At 39.1% G+C, this 19,573-nt stretch overlaps 2 protein-coding genes across 3 annotated transcripts; one reads left to right on the forward strand and one right to left on the reverse strand.

The window, feature by feature from the left end:
* LOC308075275 (KH domain-containing, RNA-binding, signal transduction-associated protein 2-like) lies at positions 1-7,070 on the reverse strand. Its single transcript, XM_080415017.1, has 10 exons — positions 6,752-7,070; positions 5,321-5,445; positions 4,823-4,939; positions 4,553-4,699; positions 4,304-4,428; positions 3,920-4,193; positions 3,707-3,783; positions 3,528-3,589; positions 1,038-3,031; positions 1-613 (listed from the first exon to the last, which is right to left on the reverse strand). Exons 1-9 carry the CDS (start codon positions 6,903-6,905, stop codon positions 2,919-2,921), a joined length of 1,194 nt encoding a protein of 397 aa, XP_080271143.1. The 5' UTR covers positions 6,906-7,070; the 3' UTR covers positions 1-613; positions 1,038-2,918.
* A 5,061-nt stretch (positions 7,071-12,131) lies between these two features.
* On the forward strand, positions 12,132-16,859 carry LOC308074037 (uncharacterized protein). Of its 2 annotated transcripts, XM_080413376.1 has the most exons (7): positions 12,132-13,544; positions 13,584-14,082; positions 14,343-14,509; positions 14,601-14,821; positions 14,987-15,116; positions 15,362-15,459; positions 16,367-16,859. In XM_080413376.1, exons 1-7 carry the CDS (start codon positions 12,480-12,482, stop codon positions 16,584-16,586), a joined length of 2,400 nt encoding a protein of 799 aa, XP_080269502.1. In that variant the 5' UTR covers positions 12,132-12,479; the 3' UTR covers positions 16,587-16,859. The 2 variants fall into 2 exon arrangements, with proteins under 2 accessions (XP_080269502.1, XP_080269501.1); XM_080413375.1 differs by having other exon boundaries at positions 12,132-14,082.
* The last annotated feature ends 2,714 nt before the right edge of the window (positions 16,860-19,573 follow it).

Here is a 19,573-nt window from a genome sequence, read left to right on the forward strand (position 1 = left end):
TTAAAAAACTTTATTTACAAAGTCATAAAATAGCTAAAAGATGTCATACAACATGCAGTGTACATTGAGCATTCAACGCACTTAAGAAAAAGGTATACACAAAATTGCATCCTGGTCAGAGATCTCCATATCATACAGTAAAAAAATGCTCTAAAGCAGGGAAGGCCAGATGCTTGTCTGGCACTATTGGAGGGCTGGACTTTGTCATTGACAATAGGCTAAAACATGATTGACATAGGTGCCATTGATTCAGAACAAAAGTTAAACCAAGTGACATAAAGGGATTAAGAGAATACAGCACACTTCCTTTTCAATCTCTCATGCAATTGCAGTCATGCCTGCAGGTGGATTTGACTCAAATTATTCTGACACAGTCAGACAAAGAATCACAAAGATGAATTAGGGTGCCATAAGAAAATTGGAAGGCTGTTCATATCAGGCCACCGGGCCGTAGTTTGGAGACCCATATTTTCTCTGCAGTTTTACTACCACATATCCCAGAGCTGGCCATTTCCCAGTTAAGATTCAATCCCTCTTTTGGAGGGATTGCAAAGAACAATGTGTGGAACCACAAGACATCAACCACGTCCAACATCCATCAGTGGGTTGACACCTGTGAAGACAGAAGAGACATGGTTAGACATAATCCACCATTCCCGTCCATCAACATCTACCAGTGTTAGCAGTTTTTAAAAAAAATGGCTTCAGGCCCAAGTAAAGAGAAACCTGTAAACGATCATTGTTGGCTTCTTGTGACTAACTTGTGACAGGTTAAACTTTTTTTTTGTGAAAGAGAATTGTTCCATATAACAATCAGCCAAATTAGACACATTTGGGGAAGATCACAGATGTGAACAGTATATATGTACGCTTTGTAATATTCTTTGAAATAAGCGCAGCCTTTGCATTTTTTAACATCACACAAGGGGCATCTGGTGGCTCATTCAGTTTGTATATGGACCGGACTTATATAGCAAAGACTGCCAAATCTTTTCGAAGCATTTTTCTTTACCGACAGCACCGCAATTGAAACTTACCATAAGTTATTTGCAAGACAACGGCTAATGCCTCAGCTGCAGCTAAGACAATGCTCTGCCCACCTAAAACAGAAACAATCAATCAGACTCTCGACATGCAAGCAACAAACACAGACACTCATGCAAGCTTAGTGTTAACACTACGAAAGTATCATGCAACTCGAGCTGAAGAGTTTTTTTTGTACACCAATACTTTACGTTTTTAACGGAATTGTAAATTTCAGCATTTTTCATTCTATAACAAATTATCAAGGTGGAAATTGGTCATAAAGTATTTGTGAGTGAAATGGGTGGACCATAGTTGTTTTTTTGAGCAAGAGTTGCACAACCATTTCTGATTGTTTTGTATGACTAATTTTGCTCGGGAATACTACTCATAGCAGATTTTGTACATGTGAATTTTGTTTTTTTATTACGGTTTTTTGATGACTTGCATTACTTGGCATTTTGCACAGAAAAAAAACAAAATAAGTCTGACAAATGAGTGTTGGGGTTAGTTTTACCTTCTTGTGGCGATCTTTAGGCTTTTAGCATCCTCTCCTCTGCGATTTTTTTCTTTTTAAAAAAACAGCCAGCTTTTCATCAAAGTCAAGTAAGTCATCCCTGAAAGCTTGATTTGAAATACTGTTGAAATTCAGTTACTTCAAATGGCTGAAGGTACATGCCACTCTTGGGCAGATGGAATAGTCGGGCTATAGCTTGATGACATAATACACGGTCAAGCACTATATCATCATTGTCAGATGTCAAAGTATTTGGCAATACATTACCTCAAGGAATGATAGCTTCATTTTGAGGGTGACATAACAGTTCACGTATAGCTAAGTTTTGAATACAGAGAGACGAAGAGGATGACCATTGTCAAAATAGAGCATACTTTTTTTTAACATCAGGATGATGTCATATACATACAGTTGAATGGCTTATTCAGTATTGTTGAGAAGCTAAAATGAGGACAACTTTCAAAAACTAAAGGCATTTCTCTAAAATAACAAAGCAAAATACCAGATTTAGATTGATTAAAAAGAAACTAGGCTTTATTGACAACGCACTGCAGCAAAACATTTTTTTTTGGCTAAGTTTAATATCCTATTTAGCCAAGAGTACACAAGCATTATGCATTTTGGAGACGGCACGGCTTTAGAGAGCACATACAGTTGTACTAAGGTTATGTACATAATATTGAGTCGGCTGCAGTTTTTCTTACAGATTGAATGAAACGTTCATTTATCTTTCAAGCTTCACAACAGATAGTGGATCACTAAAGATCATTTAGCAAGGCCCGTTAAGTCAGAAGACACTGCGGAACATCGCCACGGTTGCAATGCAGTTAAGATTTGAATGAGGTTTTACGTGATGTCTAGGTTTGAAAAATATAAACCAAAAAGGCGACATAGTACCTCTGCTGGGAGTTTTTGTTTTAACCTAAACAGCTTAGGGGGCTGCAATTGCCACTAAGTCTAAACTAGTTGGTAAAGTTACATTGAAAGATTTTGTCCTGTTATTTAAGACATTTAAAATGCAGCCTAAGTGAGTAACTTAATCGCCACAACGACATCATTACAGCTAAGTGAAATATCCATCAGTAAACAAACAAAAACTAAAAAAGGTTCCCCGTCACTGTAGCTCATAAACGGCATACGCTACGCAAGTGGAAATTAACATTTAGTGATCGGAGCAATGAAAAGTCGCACTCTCAAACTTCAGTGGCACTCACTAATTACACATCCAAAAACATGTCTCGTTCGTTATATAAAAAAATAAACATAAAAATGAACATAAAAAAGGAACAAATGAGGGGGAAATTACTTTTGAAAATTTAAAAGTGAGTTACAAATTGGAGACAGTTGCCCTGGCAACTCTCTACCAGCGGCCATTCATTCAGTATCTTCCGTATGGGTGTTCTCTGTAGGCTCCCTTGGCTCCTGGCCTGGAAGCAGGTGCTTTGCCTCCTTGACCACCGCTGGACCACTGTCCCTCCCAATCATCTTGAGCTACAAGGACGAGAAACAAACACAAACTTGGGTTTATAAAGGACCATACCAGCGACAATACATGCAAAACATAATACAATATATTTCATAAATAAAGGCACCATAGTTCACTGTGTTCGATTACCAAGCTCAAGCAATTTTCTGCAAGTTGATTCTTATACCGCACTGACACGCATGGGAAAACTACTCACAAATGCACCAAAAACTGATGCCTGTCTAAGGTCAAATTTGTCTCTCTTGACACTCAACTGTCCATCAATACAATTTCAACTGGCAAAAGGCATGTACACTTAATGCATCAACCTCATTCTCTCCCCCTTTTTTAAGATGACCATGCAGCAGTATAGAGTATAAGCTATTCCACGGGTCAACCTCTGCAAAGTGTGATCTATATAGGAGATTAAATCATTGCTTCGATAATTCATATCAATCTCCAACTACAGAGCAAAAGGCACATTTGTTTGGCCAAACAGAAGGAATGTTGTTGCCATCTTACCATATGGTTCATATGTTGGCTCCTGAGCCTCTCCGTGTCCGTAATCATAGTACTCAGTATCCCTGAAGAAAGAACAGAGAGCAAAATTAGGAGACTTGCATACAGCAAACACTCAGTCATCGAATATGGCCTTGCACGTCATCCGACTGACAAACATATCAAGAGGCTTAGAGACTTACGCAGGTGCAGGTTGTTGACTGTAATAACTATCGTAGCTCTCATAGGCAGGCTCAGCATAGGATTCTTCATATGAAGGCTGGGGGAAACAAAACAAACTTGAATAAACAAAATGCTGTAGAGAGTCATTCAGGGGGGAAAGAGAATGGATCCAGGAACGACCACTGATAATTGTTCGTCATCAACAGAAAAGTCATATAAAAAGGAGAACTTACATATTCTTCATAGGCATCCTGTTTGGGCTGTGACGCTTGTGGTGGCTGATGCTGGTGTTGCTGGTGGGAGAGGGCAGCGGCGGGGAGCATCCTTGGTGCCCCTGTGGGAGGTGGTCTAGAGCGGGGAGCTGAGCCACCTCTGGATGGTGCAGAAGGCATGCCACCTCGACCAGAAGGTGCCCCTCTAGGCGCTCCACCCCTGCCCATTCCTCCCCTAGGAGCACCACCAAGTGGCAGACCTCCGTGAGGGGCGCCACGTGGCATCCCTCGTCCCCTGTGGAGTGAAATTTAAATAAACAAAATGAAAAAAGGTATCCAACTAAATGACAATCCAAAATGACGCAAAAGAAAAAACATGCTACTAATAAGAGAACAATATCTCACCTAGGCCCTCCCGCATTGTGCGGTCCTCCTCTTCCCCTGCCTGGGTGACCACCTCGTCCCCTGCCCCCATCCTGTGCTCCATTCAGATAGTGGGGATCCATGTACTGCTCCTGCTCACCAGGCTCCTGCAGACATGGGACATGACAATGAAGTTTAAAAAAACTTGGCCGTTTTTAAATATAAATAACCATGGTCCATTCATCTGCTTGTTTGTGTTGAGGGAGAAAAGAGGCTCTGTTTGTCACGTACCGGGGTCAGGAACTGTTTGACCTCCTCCATGGCGCGAGCCATACGCAGGTAGGCCTCCGGAATGGGGGCCATCACCTCGATGAACACGTGCAACTCCATGGACAGGTGAGCATATTTCGCCTCACCTCCCTTCCTCAGCTCTTCCTCCTGAGGATCACAATACATGTTAATGAAACACTCTAAAATTACCAATATGGCGGAATTACAAGCTTGCATGCCTTCACCACTGTGACCTGACTTTTTGGAAATATTTTTTAATCTAATACTTGCCTTATTCTTGTCTCTCATAGAGCCTTTCCCCAGAACTGAGATCTTGGCTCCAGTGTCCTCCTGGAGTCGCTTGATGGTGTTACCTTGAGGTCCCAGAATCTTACCAACAAAGTTGACCTATGGACACAGAATGTTGAACAAGATTAAGACATTTCAAACAAGATGAAGACTTGGGCCACGTACGTGCACATCACTATAGCTACGGCAAATCAATGTCAACACATCATACAAGAGCTACCGTAGTAAAAAACGCTCCAAATGGTTTTAGATTGTCTTTTTTTGTACACTGGTTTGTGCCATTTACTCCGATTTTGCACTCGTTAAGTGTGTCTGCCAAATGCCCCCAGCTTGTGTGGCCATTTGAATAGTCCCAGACCACTTGTGGCAATGCCTCTGATCCAGTTAAAGCGATACTCTTGGAAGAGAGGGGACATGGGCTCTAAGCCAAGTGGTTCATGGCACACCTGGCCAGTAGGGTTACAAGGGCAAAACACTTACCCTTGGGTACTGTTTGGTGGGAATAAGGACACGTTCTTTGAGCTTGAGGTTCTTTGTGGTGAACAGGTCCAGGTACGTTTCATTTGACAGGTCTTTCTTGTCTCCTTTCTGAATCCTTTCGATTTCTGCAGAAAAGGTTTGCATACAAGTACTTATTAACCAAGTCGCCAGAATACAGTGCCAAAACTGAATACAAACATCTTCATATAAACATCTGCTAAGAACTTGAGTTTCTTTCATAGATACTAAAGTGGACAAAAAAAAGTATACACAGGACCTTAATGGAAACAATCCCCTGGCTTGAGAATCCTTTCAGCATTCATTTGTATAAATCTGTGCCACTGTGCCTTTTTTGCAAACCGTTAAGTAGTATTTAAATCAATTTAATCTTATCAATCAAAAGTGCACTTGGCTACACTTCAGGCCTACAATAGCAGGCCTCAAAAACAATAGGTTTATTTCAAACCATTTGTATTATTTAATCATACAATTTTCAGTTTGATCCTGCCAAAACTCACTGCTACAGGACTAAATTAGTTTTAGCAAAAAATAATTGCAACCCCTCTTTGAAAAAAACCCCACCTTAAAACAGGGATGTTTACTGCAACCGGCCTTAACAATAACCCATTCACTGTACTGTTATTTAACGTAGCCTACACGTGGTGCTCAGGTGCAGATTGGACTAAAAAACCCTGCTTAATTTTTCTAATTTTACACGTGGCATTATACTTTGATTAGGCTTGGATCAAGACTAGCATAACGTATTTTATCGATTTTTAAATTATCTACGATAAGTAAAAGTCAGACTCGATAAAATACATCAATGATAGTCTTGATCCAAGGCTTCAGTTTGGTCAACTTGAAGGTAAGTTTAATATAAAAAAAACTTAAAAAATGGACATTTCAGATGCTTCATCCGTTCGTGGCAAGTGTTGCCAGATTGTGAGAGAAATAAGCAACCATGTCTATGAAAACAAGCCCAAAATAAGCGACTACTAAGGCTACATGAGCACACCAGCTATTTGGAAAATAGCCGTTCTACAAGCTTCCAAGGCGTCGCGATGGAACGCGTTGTGAAATTGTAGATCTGATATTTTCAAAAATATATCTCGAGAGAAAATGGGTAATTTTCTGAGGGGGGGGACGACGATACATATTAAAACAATATTTTAGAACCACTGTTTGAACAATAGGAAACAAGCCCAAAAACCGCAACCAGCAACCTTTACAGAAAAACAAGCCCAAAGTCACTTATAATAAGCAGACATGGCAACCCTGTTCGTGGGCACAGGCCTGCAGACAGACCCAAAAGCAGGCCTTGGCCTACATTCACGTTACTAGACTCCTGTTCACCGTGGTATTATTATCCAAACATGCTACTAGCATACAGCAACGACAAACACAATAGCGATGACAAGAGCCATTTTTTACCTGCATTAATGAGTTTCATGGCGTGCGTGAAGGACGAGTCCAGGCTGTCTTTCTCCGCCTGCAGCTCCGGCAGGTACTTGTCGTCCATCTTGGTTTTCTTCTGAGCGGGACCCGATTCAGCCATAGCGTCTGACTTCATCTTCATCTGATTCATTACTTTACAGTTAAAGTCCTAACCCTGGGTTTATGACGATGATTCAATGACCCCGGAGACACACGGTGATAATAATAATAATAGCGGCCTGAACTGGATGAACAACAGTATAAACGGATAAATAAAGCGTCCTCTTCGCTATGCTGCTGCTTCTCGTCGTGGACAAAGAAGAATGGTGGCGCAGTTGCTTTTGATAATGTAGCGAGACGATGGCGACCGCCGATTGGCTGGATCCTCTAGGAGGGCGGGGTTCAGGGGGGAGACGATGACGCCCGCTGATTGGCCTATTGGCCGGATACGGCTCCGGGGAGGACGTTCAGGAAGAGACAATGACGTCACGAGAGTTTCTTTTTTTGTGGGGGGTGGAAGAACATTTCCCATTCAAAAACCCTATCTACTACAAGCCTATGCTACAAGCATACTTGTGAGCTGCTATATAATTTATGTGTGTGCGTGCGTGTGTGTGAAATTGATCTATTGAAGATTCTGACTTTCAAATGTACATATTTTTTGTTTTGATTGTATTGCTGTATTGTTGTATTGTGCTTTCTGCTTTGGCAATGTAAACGTATGTTTTCTCATGCCAATAAAGCCCTTTGAATTGAATTGAATTGAATTGTATTGTGTGTGTGTGTGTGTGTGTGTGTGTGTGTGTGTGTGTGTGTGTGTGTGTGTGTGTGTGTGTGTGTGTGTGTGTGTGTGTGTGTGTGTGTGTGTGTGTGTGTGTGTGTGTGTGTGTGTACACATGTACATTCTTATGACAAATTATGGCAATTTCCACCTATAATTTAACACCAAGACACCAAGCATCAAATGATGCCGAAAAAGAACTAAATGTATCCAAAAAGCAGATACAATACAAGCCCACGTGCACTACAAGGCTAAACCACAGACTGCGCTAAATAAAAGGGATGTGCATATCCTACCTTTTTTCATATTAAAGACAAACATATGGAGCCACCACCCTGACAGAATCAATGATTGGGCGCTTATTTTTATTTTTTTTACATATTAAGTGATTTTGACATTTATTTTTTAAAGGGAAAATGTCTTTATGAGCCCTGTGGGTGTGGTTTAAACATCAAACTTTGGCACTCTACTACTCTACTCTACTTTTTGCCAGTTTAACCATATTAAGCCATACATATATACATACATACATACATACATACATACATACATACATACATACATACATACATACATACATACATACATACATACATACATACATACATACATACATACATACAGCCTAGTGAAATCTAGATCTACAAGTGCATAACACGCATGAGTGACAATGTGTTGTTACTGTGACACATGGAGAGCTTGTAGATCTGCAATTTGTCTAAAAGGTTAATAATATAAATTAAGAATGCCATATTTCTTTTTAGCTATAGCCAGTCAGAAAAGGCTATTCTGCTTCTACTTATACCACCACTAATAGGACTTGTCATGTGGCACACCTTGGGCAGTAGCTACGTATATGATACGTATTTATGGAACAGAACAGGCCGGTTTAACTGTTCTGTCACATAGGGAGGGTTAATACTGTCATGTGATCCTAGGTCAATGCTTGAGTTAGAACATTGGGGCCCAGAGAAATAAGATGATAATATAGGTCATATCTAGAGGATCTGCTATCTTAAAGTAAGTAGGCCTTGTGGTTGCTAAAGAACACATGCAGTGATTTCATAGACTAGGCATACTACTTCACATTTAGAGGAAGAGAATGCCAGATAAATGAGATGTTGAATGAGATGCGTGCATGCAAGTCCACTTGGCACTCCAGTTAGTTAGGTACTGTTATTATTTTCTCTCTTTTTTTTCATTCCACTCTTTAGATCAGGGGTTGGCAACCGTGTCAACGAATACCGAGAATAGCTGATCTATAAGATCACAACCTGTCACATGTGAGCTGGTACATATTCTATTTTCAAAGATTTGTTTTAGACAATTTGCTCAAAATGGGGACGCATGGCATGTCGTTAAGATACAGGGTAGCTAATCTTGACAGGCTGTTTGGTCGACATTGGCAACCCCTATGTACAGCGAACTCTCTCAAATAACGTTTGCAAGTGTGAGATCATGTAAATAGTAAACACACTCTTTCACTATCGTAGCAATTTGAAAACCCAGACAAAAACAACCATTGACACAAATCACTTTAGCTGACCACTCATGTTCAGAATTGCAGGTTTGAATAGGAACCCCCATGGGGAGCAACACAGTGCAAATTAGCATGGGAATCACCCAGGAAGCATATCAATGGTCCAGGTGTGTTAAGACAGAGAGACAGTAGAACAGTTTGGAAACCCAAGAGAGAAGAGAACAGGACACCCCATTGATTGTTCCATGACAACAACACCAACAAGCGACAAATACTTTACATGAACACTTGTTGATCAAAGATTTATATTCCTGTAGATTTAAACCACAGTTTGGACTTGGAACTGGATCTGTAAACATTTTCATGATCAAATATAGCCACTGAATAAAGGCTTCTTCAACGTTATTGCCAGAAGTTTTTGCCTTGTTTTTGTTTTTTTTCTTTTGCTTGCCTTTGCTCTGTTGATTTGCCATTTTTATGCTGTCCTGTCTGCGAATTGTCAATTAAACTGAGTGAAGTTTTAACAGCTCATCTAATGTAGATCTCTAGTATGCAGAAGTGTCTTGTTGTATGCATTGTCTCAAATGTCCATTTCCGTTGAAGCAGTCATGGGAGGCCAGTAGTGAGTATATGATGTCAGTATCCGTATGACGGATGGACTACTGAGTGCCCTCAATAGCCTCATACCTGTCTAACTACTGACACCGACATGGCCATGACACTAGAGGGAGCAACCATGATCTGGTACTACCCAAATATCATCATCATAACCTTTATGATGAAGACAGAAAACACACAAAAAAAAGTTAAACTAAAACAAACAAAGTAAACTAAAACAAAATTAAATAATTAAATAAAGCAGTGAACACACATGTTGGAAACCATTGCCTTGAAATGACCTAAAGATGGAAGTGATCAGATTTTTAAGGACTTCTGGAGCTCATTCCAAGCAGATGGAGCAATATAGAACAAACATGGGAACATTCTCATACTGCACTGCCACCCACATGTGGAATGCCCTGACACCATCCATTAAAGGATGTGTAACACTGGTTTCTTTAAAAATCTAAAAAATATCTATCAGGAGACCACAAGGGGAGGTGAATGTAATTTTCCCATCTCTTTCGTACATATAGTGTTTGTATTTGTGTGTTATCCTCTAAGCCTTAACGTCTTTTTGCCCCATGTGCTGTTTACATTTCTGACTAATAAAGTATTCAATCAATACAAATAAAAATAAACTTCATCAGCACTGTCAAGCCTGATGTCAGCATTGTGTGTCTTGTCTATATAGATGCCTGGCATTGTGCAGGCAAAAAAGGTGTCAGTCATCCATGACATCAGTACTGTGACGTCTGGCATGTTCATATTTGTCTAGAGTCTAGAGAACTACAGACAGACAACAACTTCAACTTTATTAAATAGATTTTAGATTTAATTGTTAATGACATTTGTAGTCGTTTTGCTATAGACCAGATCAGAACGTTTGTAAACAAAAGTATAGAGTGTTTTTTTCTGGGTAGAAATAGAATGTCTAGGATATATCTACACAATATAAAACAAAGTGTCCAGAACATTAGCTATGTGTCTACTTTGTCAACCTGTGGATATTTAGAAAAAAAAAATATATTTCTAATAGTCAACAACAATACATGTCCTGTTCTTACAGATATAAGGTTAATGAATGATACTGCTCCAATGCGACGCTGCCGGTGTTATCTACCCGGAAATACAGTTTTGGTTGGAGTGATGACATGATGATTTGGAGTAAACTGTTTGGACGGCGGTTCTTGGGAGCTGGAAAGGGCGGTCTTCAACACCATATGTTCCCCTAGGCCGGGGCGTAACAGTCTATTTGATTTCCTCCCTGTTTTATTGTAGACAATAAATGCATAAGCATAGGGAAGTCCAAAGGTCCATTTTGAGTCATGAGGTTGCCTTCAGCCTTACACAGACCTGATATGGTTCTGAAAGACAGACGTACATGGCAATGTGAAGATTATACTTGGAAACTGTAAGTTTAATTCATCAGATTATTCTTAATGGTGCTATTTTATGCTAAAGGCAGTCAGAATTCACCTGAGCAATTACAATTATATAAAAAAGATTGTGTTATAAGCTGACCATATTTTTGTATGTATTTCATTAAAGTGTGAATAGGGCATGACTCTTAAAATCATGTATTTTAAATATTCTGTGAGAGCAGCATCGGAACAAGACCAATATTTCCTTGCTGTTAAACAAACATTTATTAAAGCTGCCACACCCAAAATTCTTCATTCTTCATAGCATTTTAAAAGCAAATACCTTTACAATGGCACAACATTATGTAACTGCAATATTATGAAAAATACCCTTACTGGCCATTTTCTTTTTCAGATTGATTAATAACAAGTGCTGCAAGGTAGGACAACTACATAGAATGTCCTGTTCTCAGTCTGAAATAAGGAAGTTAAAAGTCTAGAGGAAAGGTAACATCAATATGTGCATTTAGAGCTGAATTACTAGACTGGTCCATGGAGTGAAGAACTAAGAGCATTTTAAAAGTAAATATAATATGGAAATGGAACAATATGGAGACATGAAATTACTTTTACTGTTTGTTCTACTATGGGTTCATGCTTGACCATAAATACAGAATATGTACACATTTCATAATTTATTTTATATATTTCAGCTAAAAAATATCCTACTTTCAGACTCCTGAAAAGTATGACTAGTCAGGTTTAGAATGATAGTCATTTCAAAGTGGTGGTTTCATGAACAAAAGACATTTTTGCTGGTTGCAACCAGCATTCTACCTGAAATATCTGCATCTTAAATGGCTGGAGAGACAGCAAGACAGGTCTAGATATCAAATCTTTGTTAAAGGTCAAGTTCAAGTACACATTTTCTGGGCTCTGTAGACAACAATCTCCTATACAGTTCTAACCCTCCACCTTCTTAAACATGTGTAGAAAATATAAAGCTCATCTAAACTTAACCTCATGATATATAAGTAATATATGTACTGGTCAGATGTATTAAACTGTTTTTCTTTTACCCAGCAGTTAATCTGAAGCAAAAAAATGGATCTATTTGCGCAGAGCGGGAATATTACATTCCAATTAGTTCCACCAGTGACTGCAGCTGCCCCAACAGAAACGCATCATATAATACTGTTCATTATTAGGGACGACCTCAAGAAGCTCAAAAGATTTATCAGAGACAAAGACATTAATGGCCTTTACCTATGCAAGGAGTTGAATGATTATATATGTCCTCTGACTGCTGCTGTGGCATTTCACAGGGAGGATATTTGTGCCTTTCTTTTGAGTGAAGAAGGTGTAAACCCAGATCGGTTATCCACAAATAACCGGACCCCTCTGGATTATGCCTCAATTCGGAAAACACCACTTGATTTTGTGCAGAGGCTGCTTGCAGCAGGAGCAAATCCAAATGGTACCACACCATATCCCTTCTTAATGGTGACACCACTTCACTATGCTGCCCTCAATGATAGGGATGATATCATGAAAGTCCTCATCAAAGCTGGAGGGATTGTAACTGTATTCTATAATACAAGTCATGAAAATGCAAATTGCAAAAATGCAAACAGAAAAGTGTCTGAAATGATGGATAAGCTTGCATTGAGTGGTGATGACTTGTATTTAAAAATCAAACATTTTATAGATTTGAACCTTGCTATAGAAGAGAAAACACCAACAGAGGTTTTCAGCATTTTTGATAGTTATATGCTGGAGGAGCATCCCCAGACCCATATAAACATGATTGACAGACTCTTTATTGATACAGGGCCTTCAGCAAAAGAGTATCGTCAGAGAACTCTTAAGTGGTTGAAGGAAAACGAAAAGCTCAACTTCTACATTGAAAATGCAGATAAGCGGCTTCCAAAACTTCTCAATGCACAAATGCAGGGTGCAGTTGTCAGAAGTATTAATGCAGTTTGCTGCACAGTGAGAGAGATATCCAGTGAGGTATCACTGTCTATGATCCCCAAACTACTGGAACTCCTTCACGCAAGCACTCCTGAAATACAGCATGTAGTTTTGAAGACCCTCTATGTGATTACACAGAAAACTAAAGTAGATAACTGGAATCAGAACCTGTCAGTGATCGACAAACTATGCAAAGCACTTGTTCCTTTTGTCAAGAAAGAGCAGTCTAATATGATGGAGTACACATATGGCATACTGGCAAACCTGCTTCCATTTGAACATGCCACTAAGATCTTTACGTCAATGGGAATAGATCATGTGCCTGAGGATATCATTACATCAGCAGACATGGAAATAGATGACAACCTGAAAGAAAGGCTTCGAGAATTGAAAAGGTATCTAAACAAGCCATCGTCTGAATGTGAAGTTTCCACGATCACCAATACAGAACCACCAGGATCCAAAAAGAATAAGAAAAGAAGGAGACGGAAGCATGTAAAGCAAGAGGAGCTGAAAGATGAAGTTCATGTTGATGCAGATAAGCCAACAACTGTTCCTGTTGAGGAATCCGGTCTGACTGAAAGTTCACATGTGCAGACTGTCGACCTCATTGTCAGTACATCACCAAAGGCACGAAAATGGCACCAAATAAGTGACAGATGGAAGCAGCAGTTAGAGAAGCTTGCACATATTGATAACAGTAAAGTTATCAAAGTCGGGAGCCTTATGTTTGTGAAAGGTGATGAATTCCGCATTGCAAAGGGAAGTGAAGGAACTGAGGTCTTCTTGGGGTTAAGAGATGATGGCACTGAAGTCGCAGTTAAGAGAATGCCTGAATCCAACTACCAAGTGCTGAAGAATGAGGAAGACTTTTTACGTCTTCCAGAGCTTGAAGATCCTTCGATCGTGCGATATGTTGACTTCGCAGAGGATGACGACTTTGGTTACCTTGGACTTCAGTTATGTGAATACACACTGGAAGAATACATCAAACGTGACTTTCCTGAAGACAGCCTTTCTGAATTGAGGAGGGAACTTGCAAATCAGTTTATCAAAAGCCTAAGTATTCTTCATTGTCAGAATCCTCCTATTCTCCACCGGGATATCAAGCCCCAGAATGTGCTGATCGGTAAGCTACAATAAACAAACAGATAATATAAGAAATATAAGCAACATAGCACGCACGCATGCACGCACGCACACCCCCACACCCCCCCACACTGTATATACTGTCTGTGTGTGTGTGTGTGTGTTGGTGTGTGTGTGTGTGTGTTTGTGTGTGTGTGTGTGTGTGTGCGCGTGCGTGCGTGCGTGCGTGCGTGCGTGCGTGTGCGCGTCTGTGTTTGTCTCTCAATCTAAAAACCTTGATCTACCCAATTTGCCCTGCAGACATTCAAAAGCGAGCAAGATTGGCTGATTTTGGAATAAGCCGTCGATTACCAAAAGGACAAACAACCCACCGTACAAGCAGTCAAGGAGCGAAATGCTGGAAGGCAAAGGAGACTTTGGATGAAGACAAAGTTGATATTGCATATAAAAGGAGCACTGATATCCAGGTCGTTGTTTTTTTCTGTGTGAGAAGTTAATGAATGGGAATTAAATGAATGATGAAAACGTACTTACACAAATATGATGCTCATTCTTAAGGTGGCTGGAATGTTAATATATTACATCCTATCTGGAGGACACCATCCATTTGGCAAAGGTGTTAGATGTGAAGCCAACATTTTGGATGGAGCCTACAATCTGGATCAGGTTCAGGATGTGGTTGCTAAGGATCTCATTGAGCAGATGATCAATGAAGACCCAAAGAAAAGACCTAAAGTGGAGGAATGCTTGGCTCATCCCTTCTTTTGGTTAAACGAGAGGTACGAAACAGCGAAAACATTTCCATTCCACATTATTGTTCATTCATTCACTGATATTGAAACGTTATTACATTTCATCTTAATCAGTTTCATCCTACAGTAAGGTATGTATATTCTACAAATCTGTTCAGAATAGCCTAACGTTTTCAGTAATTTTCTTTCCAGGAGAGTAGAGTACCTGAGAAACATTGGAAATGAAAAGGAAGTTCAGAACTATCAAAATGCTGACAAGGACCTCATCGGTGCATTAGACCAGTATGCTGAGCAGGGACAGTTCAATGCGTGGAAACGCAAGGTGAGTTTATTTCAAATAGTGTGAGAAAACATAAAACCACTGTTGCAATTTGACAATTGTTTTTAAAATGTATCTATTGTATTCCTTCTATTCTTTATTTAAATGCATTTGTATGCCTTTAAATGCTTTATATAAAGCACTGTGAATTGCCTTTGTTTATGAAATGTGCTATACAAATTAACTTGCTTTGTCAATGTAAATTGTTCCCAAGTCCATTTTATCTTTTAAGTTGTATGTTTTTCCAGTTCCCACCTGCGTTGGTCCAGAAGATGGATGGCAAGAAGCCCTACCCTGAGAACACATTTGCACTGCTGCGCTTCATACGCAATGCACGTGAGCACTAGTAAGTTGAGTTAAAAACAACACAAAGGAAATATTTGGTTTCTTTATTTCTAATATGAGTGGACTATGCGGTACTTCTCCTGGAGCACTTCCTTTGTTGTCAAAACAAAATGTTCTCTGTTTATCAGTGTTACACTTGAATTTTTGAAAAATGATACAAAGGTACATTGACTTTACTGTACTGTAAAATATCAATTTACCATCAAGGAAATCAACTCAAATTAGCCATCACCAGGGTGTTTATTTGCAATTCCTTATACAGGTTTACCTCAAGCAGTATAGAGCATCGCAGTTCCCGCCCCTTCCGGGTTCCACCGCAAAAAACTCAATGCATTTTTCCCATTGACATTTCCAAAAATATTTATATCAATGAATTTAAGCCTAGAATCAAGCCATCCAGTGTCCTGGTGAATCATGACCATAAAACGTTTGATTCTGTGATACATTTTTTTTGAAAACGGCAAAACAAAGGGTATTTATTAAATATAGTATATCATATAATTAAATGTAAAATAAAAAAAATCACAGAAAAAAAGCGTTTTATGGTCATGATTCACCAGGACCCTGGATGGCTTGATTCTAGGCTTAAATTCATTGATATAAATATTTTTGGAAATGTCAATGGGAAAAATGCATTGAGTTTTTCCTTCCGGCACCAGGAAAAACCAGGAAGTGGGCGGGAACTGCGATGCTCTATATGTGGCGTTCTCCTAGAATGAACACAACAGTAAAGGCCAATGAAAAACTATTATATTTACATTTACATTCGCTTCTATTGAATTCTGTCAAATAGGTTTGATCATATTGCAGACAATGATATGGCGGTGGTATTACTATAGCTGTGAGTGTGGTCACAGGTCACCATCAGAATATGTGACTTGAGTGACCACTGCTCTCTCTGTTTACAGTGCTGTGGATGTAGCTCATCTTGACCTGATGGAGATGTTTCCTGGTCTGTTTGGACACGTTTACAAGTTTGCCCAAAAACAGTGCTGGAACTCAAGGACCACCCTGGAGGAAATGTTTAAAAGATTAGATGTTGGCACCACTGCCAAGAACACAAACCCTGAGAGAAAGACAAGTTTCAGTCTGCCAGAGCAAGAATCTGGACCCAAAGACTCAAAGTGATTTGAAGGACTCAAAGGTGTTTTCATAAATGAGCTGAGCGAGAGTTTGATATACTGTATGAGTCATTGACACATCTTGTTGTCTGTTAAAGGAAACATGAATAGAGATATAACCTCATGAGCAGAGTTATAGTATGTTCTACTGAAGCGTTAGGGTCAATAGCACTCATATATATGTACACAGAACCAGTAGAGTTATGATTTGGGCTCTAATAACAGAGCAGAAATACTTGATGGTATTATACTGTAACAGATATGTTAAGTTATCCAGGAATATCCAAACTCACAATAAAGCTTTGCATATGCATAAGCATAACATCTCCAATTTTCTCACGCGGCCATCAGCAGAAAATCATCTGCAATGGGGTTTGGTCTTTAGCACCATCTGCAGGGTTCTGGATCAAAAGTTATTTTATTTCTGTGGTTTACACACATATTTACGCTGCTTGCCATGCTTTTCATTGAGTCAGTAGTTGTCGTACCCACTTTTTGTTTTTTACAGTCTATGCCATGGTCACCACACAGGAAAAAAACAAAAAAAACAAGAGCAGATTAAAACTTTCTTTGACTCGCATGTGTGAGGACGATTGATTCAGCAGCAGGTGTGACATCATCACTGACAGCTCAGTCGCTAATTAAATGAGTTTTAAAGGCCTGGTGTGACTGCTTTATACTTCATCATACAATGGTAGCTATGCAGTGAAAATAACTGATTCAAATGTTGTAAATGTAAAGTAGTTAGTTAATTTGTCTATAATGACATGTCCAAAACAGAGACACCAGGTTGAAAGAGGTTAAATCGTTAAATCAGCCATCACCCACCTAGTCTCGCGTAGCCAGACAACTATTCCACAATCTCCGAACTAATGCTATATAGAGTCTGGAACTACAACTCCCGAAATCCGATTGAGGAAACTGGCACTTCCGTTCACGAAAATATATTTTAAAATATCTTTACATTTTCTTTTTTAATTTCCATTTCTGCTAAGCAGCAAGCTAAATATACTTAAATGATTTTGATTTATAGTCGGATAAATTTGAGCGACTGTAAAGATGAAATGGAAGTGGGGAGGACGCTTCACATCCGGTTTATATTCTAATCATGATCAGAGCTTCCGAGTCCCAGACTGTATGACCGGAAACATTTGAAAATTGTGGGAGGCAACAGTCTGGCCACGCGAGACTATCACCCACCCTACATGCCAGTGGTGGAAAGAAACTAAATACATGTAGGCCTACTTAAGTACAATTTTGAGGTACTTTGACTTTGTTGGAGTGTTTCCAATTTTCTATTCTTTTACTTCTACTCCACTACATCTCAGAGACAAATATTGTACTTTTACTCCACTACGGTAGTGGAGTAAAAGTACAATATTTGTCTCTGAGATGTACACCTTTATTTGAAAACTTTAGGTACACATATGCAGGTCCAAAGGCCCATTTTGACTCATGAGGTTTCATCAGCCTTTACACAGGTGTTGATGTGGTTTTGAAAGACAGACGTGAGAGGTGCCTGTCAATGTGAAGATTATACTTGTAAATTGGAAGTTTAATTTACCACATTATTCTTAATGGTGTTATGTTATGCTTCAGGCTGTCATATTACATAATTATATATATATATATATCTATATATATATATATATATATATCTATATATATATATATATATATATATTTTAAAGTTATAATCTGACCATGTTTTTTTATGTATTTCATTTGAAGTGTGAATAGGACATGACTCTTACAATCATCTATTTTAAATATTCTGTGAGAACAACATCGGAACAAGACCAATATTTCCTTGCTGTTAAACACAATTATTAAAGCTGCCACAACCAAATTCTATCTTCATAGCATTTTAAAAAGCAAATTACGTTTACAATGGCACAACCTTATGTAACTGCAATATTATGAAAAATACCTGTACTGGCCATCTTTCAGATTGATTAACAAGTGCTGTGTTAGGAGATAGTGTACAGTAGGACGACTACATATGTCTTGTTCTCAGTCTGAAATAAGGAAGTTCAAAGTCTAGAGCAGAGGTCTTCAACAGAGGGTCCAGGATCCCTAGGGGGTCCTTAGAGTAACTACAGGGGGTCCGCCAAATCTTTGTGTGATGGGGAACATTAGCTGAATTTAGCCGATATACAAGCCTACAACGTATCGCGCTGCGAGGCGTTGTGAGCTTGTAGATCTGTTCTTTTCGGAGTTGGTGTAGAGGGGAAAAGAGGAGAGCCAATGGTCAAGTTGACTAAATGTTGAGGGTTTAAGAGGTTAACTGTCTGAAAATACACATTAAGATATTAATAGAAAATGTAATGTACGTCAAACAAGTCTATGAAGCCATCTATGAAATCTATGGACATTTTTAATCTGCAACACAGTTCCCTGTTTATCTTTCTCTGCTAAGGGGTCCTTGGCCTGAAAAACGTTGAAGACCCCTGGTCTAGAGGAAAGACAACAACAATACGTGCATTTAGAGCTGAATTATTCGACTGGGCCATGGAGTGAAGAACTAAAAGCTTTTCAAAAGTAAATATAATATGGAAATGGAACAATATGGAGACAAGACATTACTTTTACTATTTGTTCTACCAGTGGGTTCATGCTTGACCATAAATACAGAATTTGTACACATTTCATATTTTTTTTAAATATATTTCAGCTGAACAATCCTACTTTCAGACTACTGCGAAGTATGACTGGTCAGGTTTAGAATGATAGTCATTTCAAAGTGGTGGTTTCATGAACAACGGGCATTGTTGCAGCAACCATTATTACTTTATATACGTGTGTAAGGACTCAGTAAGGTATACAAGTATTCATTTTATTCTGAAAACTTGCCTAGCGACCTGTTGGCAGGATGCATTTTCCTATGAGGGCAGTGTTATGTCCAGTGGTGTAAAGTAACTAAGTAAATTTACTCAAGTACTGTACTGTATTCTTTTTACTTCACTGAAGTATTTCCAAGAGGCAAATATTATA

This window comes from Gymnoscopelus braueri, assembly GCF_963280865.1.
Source record: "Gymnoscopelus braueri genome assembly, chromosome: 19".
Classification (NCBI taxonomy): Eukaryota; Metazoa; Chordata; class Actinopteri; order Myctophiformes; family Myctophidae; genus Gymnoscopelus; species Gymnoscopelus braueri.

Excerpts from the sequence above, each read along its gene's own strand:
- LOC308074037 (XM_080413375.1), top strand. The coding sequence starts at position 12,480 with ATGGTGACACCACTTCACTATGCTGCCCTCAATGATAGGGATGATATC. Across the intron at positions 14,510-14,600 it reads AAAGGAGCACTGATATCCAG|GTGGCTGGAATGTTAATATA; the intron begins GTCGTTGTTTTT and ends CTCATTCTTAAG. Across the intron at positions 15,117-15,361 it reads TCAATGCGTGGAAACGCAAG|TTCCCACCTGCGTTGGTCCA; the intron begins GTGAGTTTATTT and ends ATGTTTTTCCAG.
- LOC308075275 (XM_080415017.1), bottom strand. The coding sequence starts at position 6,905 with ATGAATCAGATGAAGATGAAGTCAGACGCTATGGCTGAATCGGGTCCC. Across the intron at positions 4,429-4,552 it reads TCAAACAGTTCCTGACCCCG|GAGCCTGGTGAGCAGGAGCA; the intron begins GTACGTGACAAA and ends CCATGTCTGCAG. Across the intron at positions 3,784-3,919 it reads AGGATGCCTATGAAGAATAT|CCTTCATATGAAGAATCCTA; the intron begins GTAAGTTCTCCT and ends TGTTTCCCCCAG.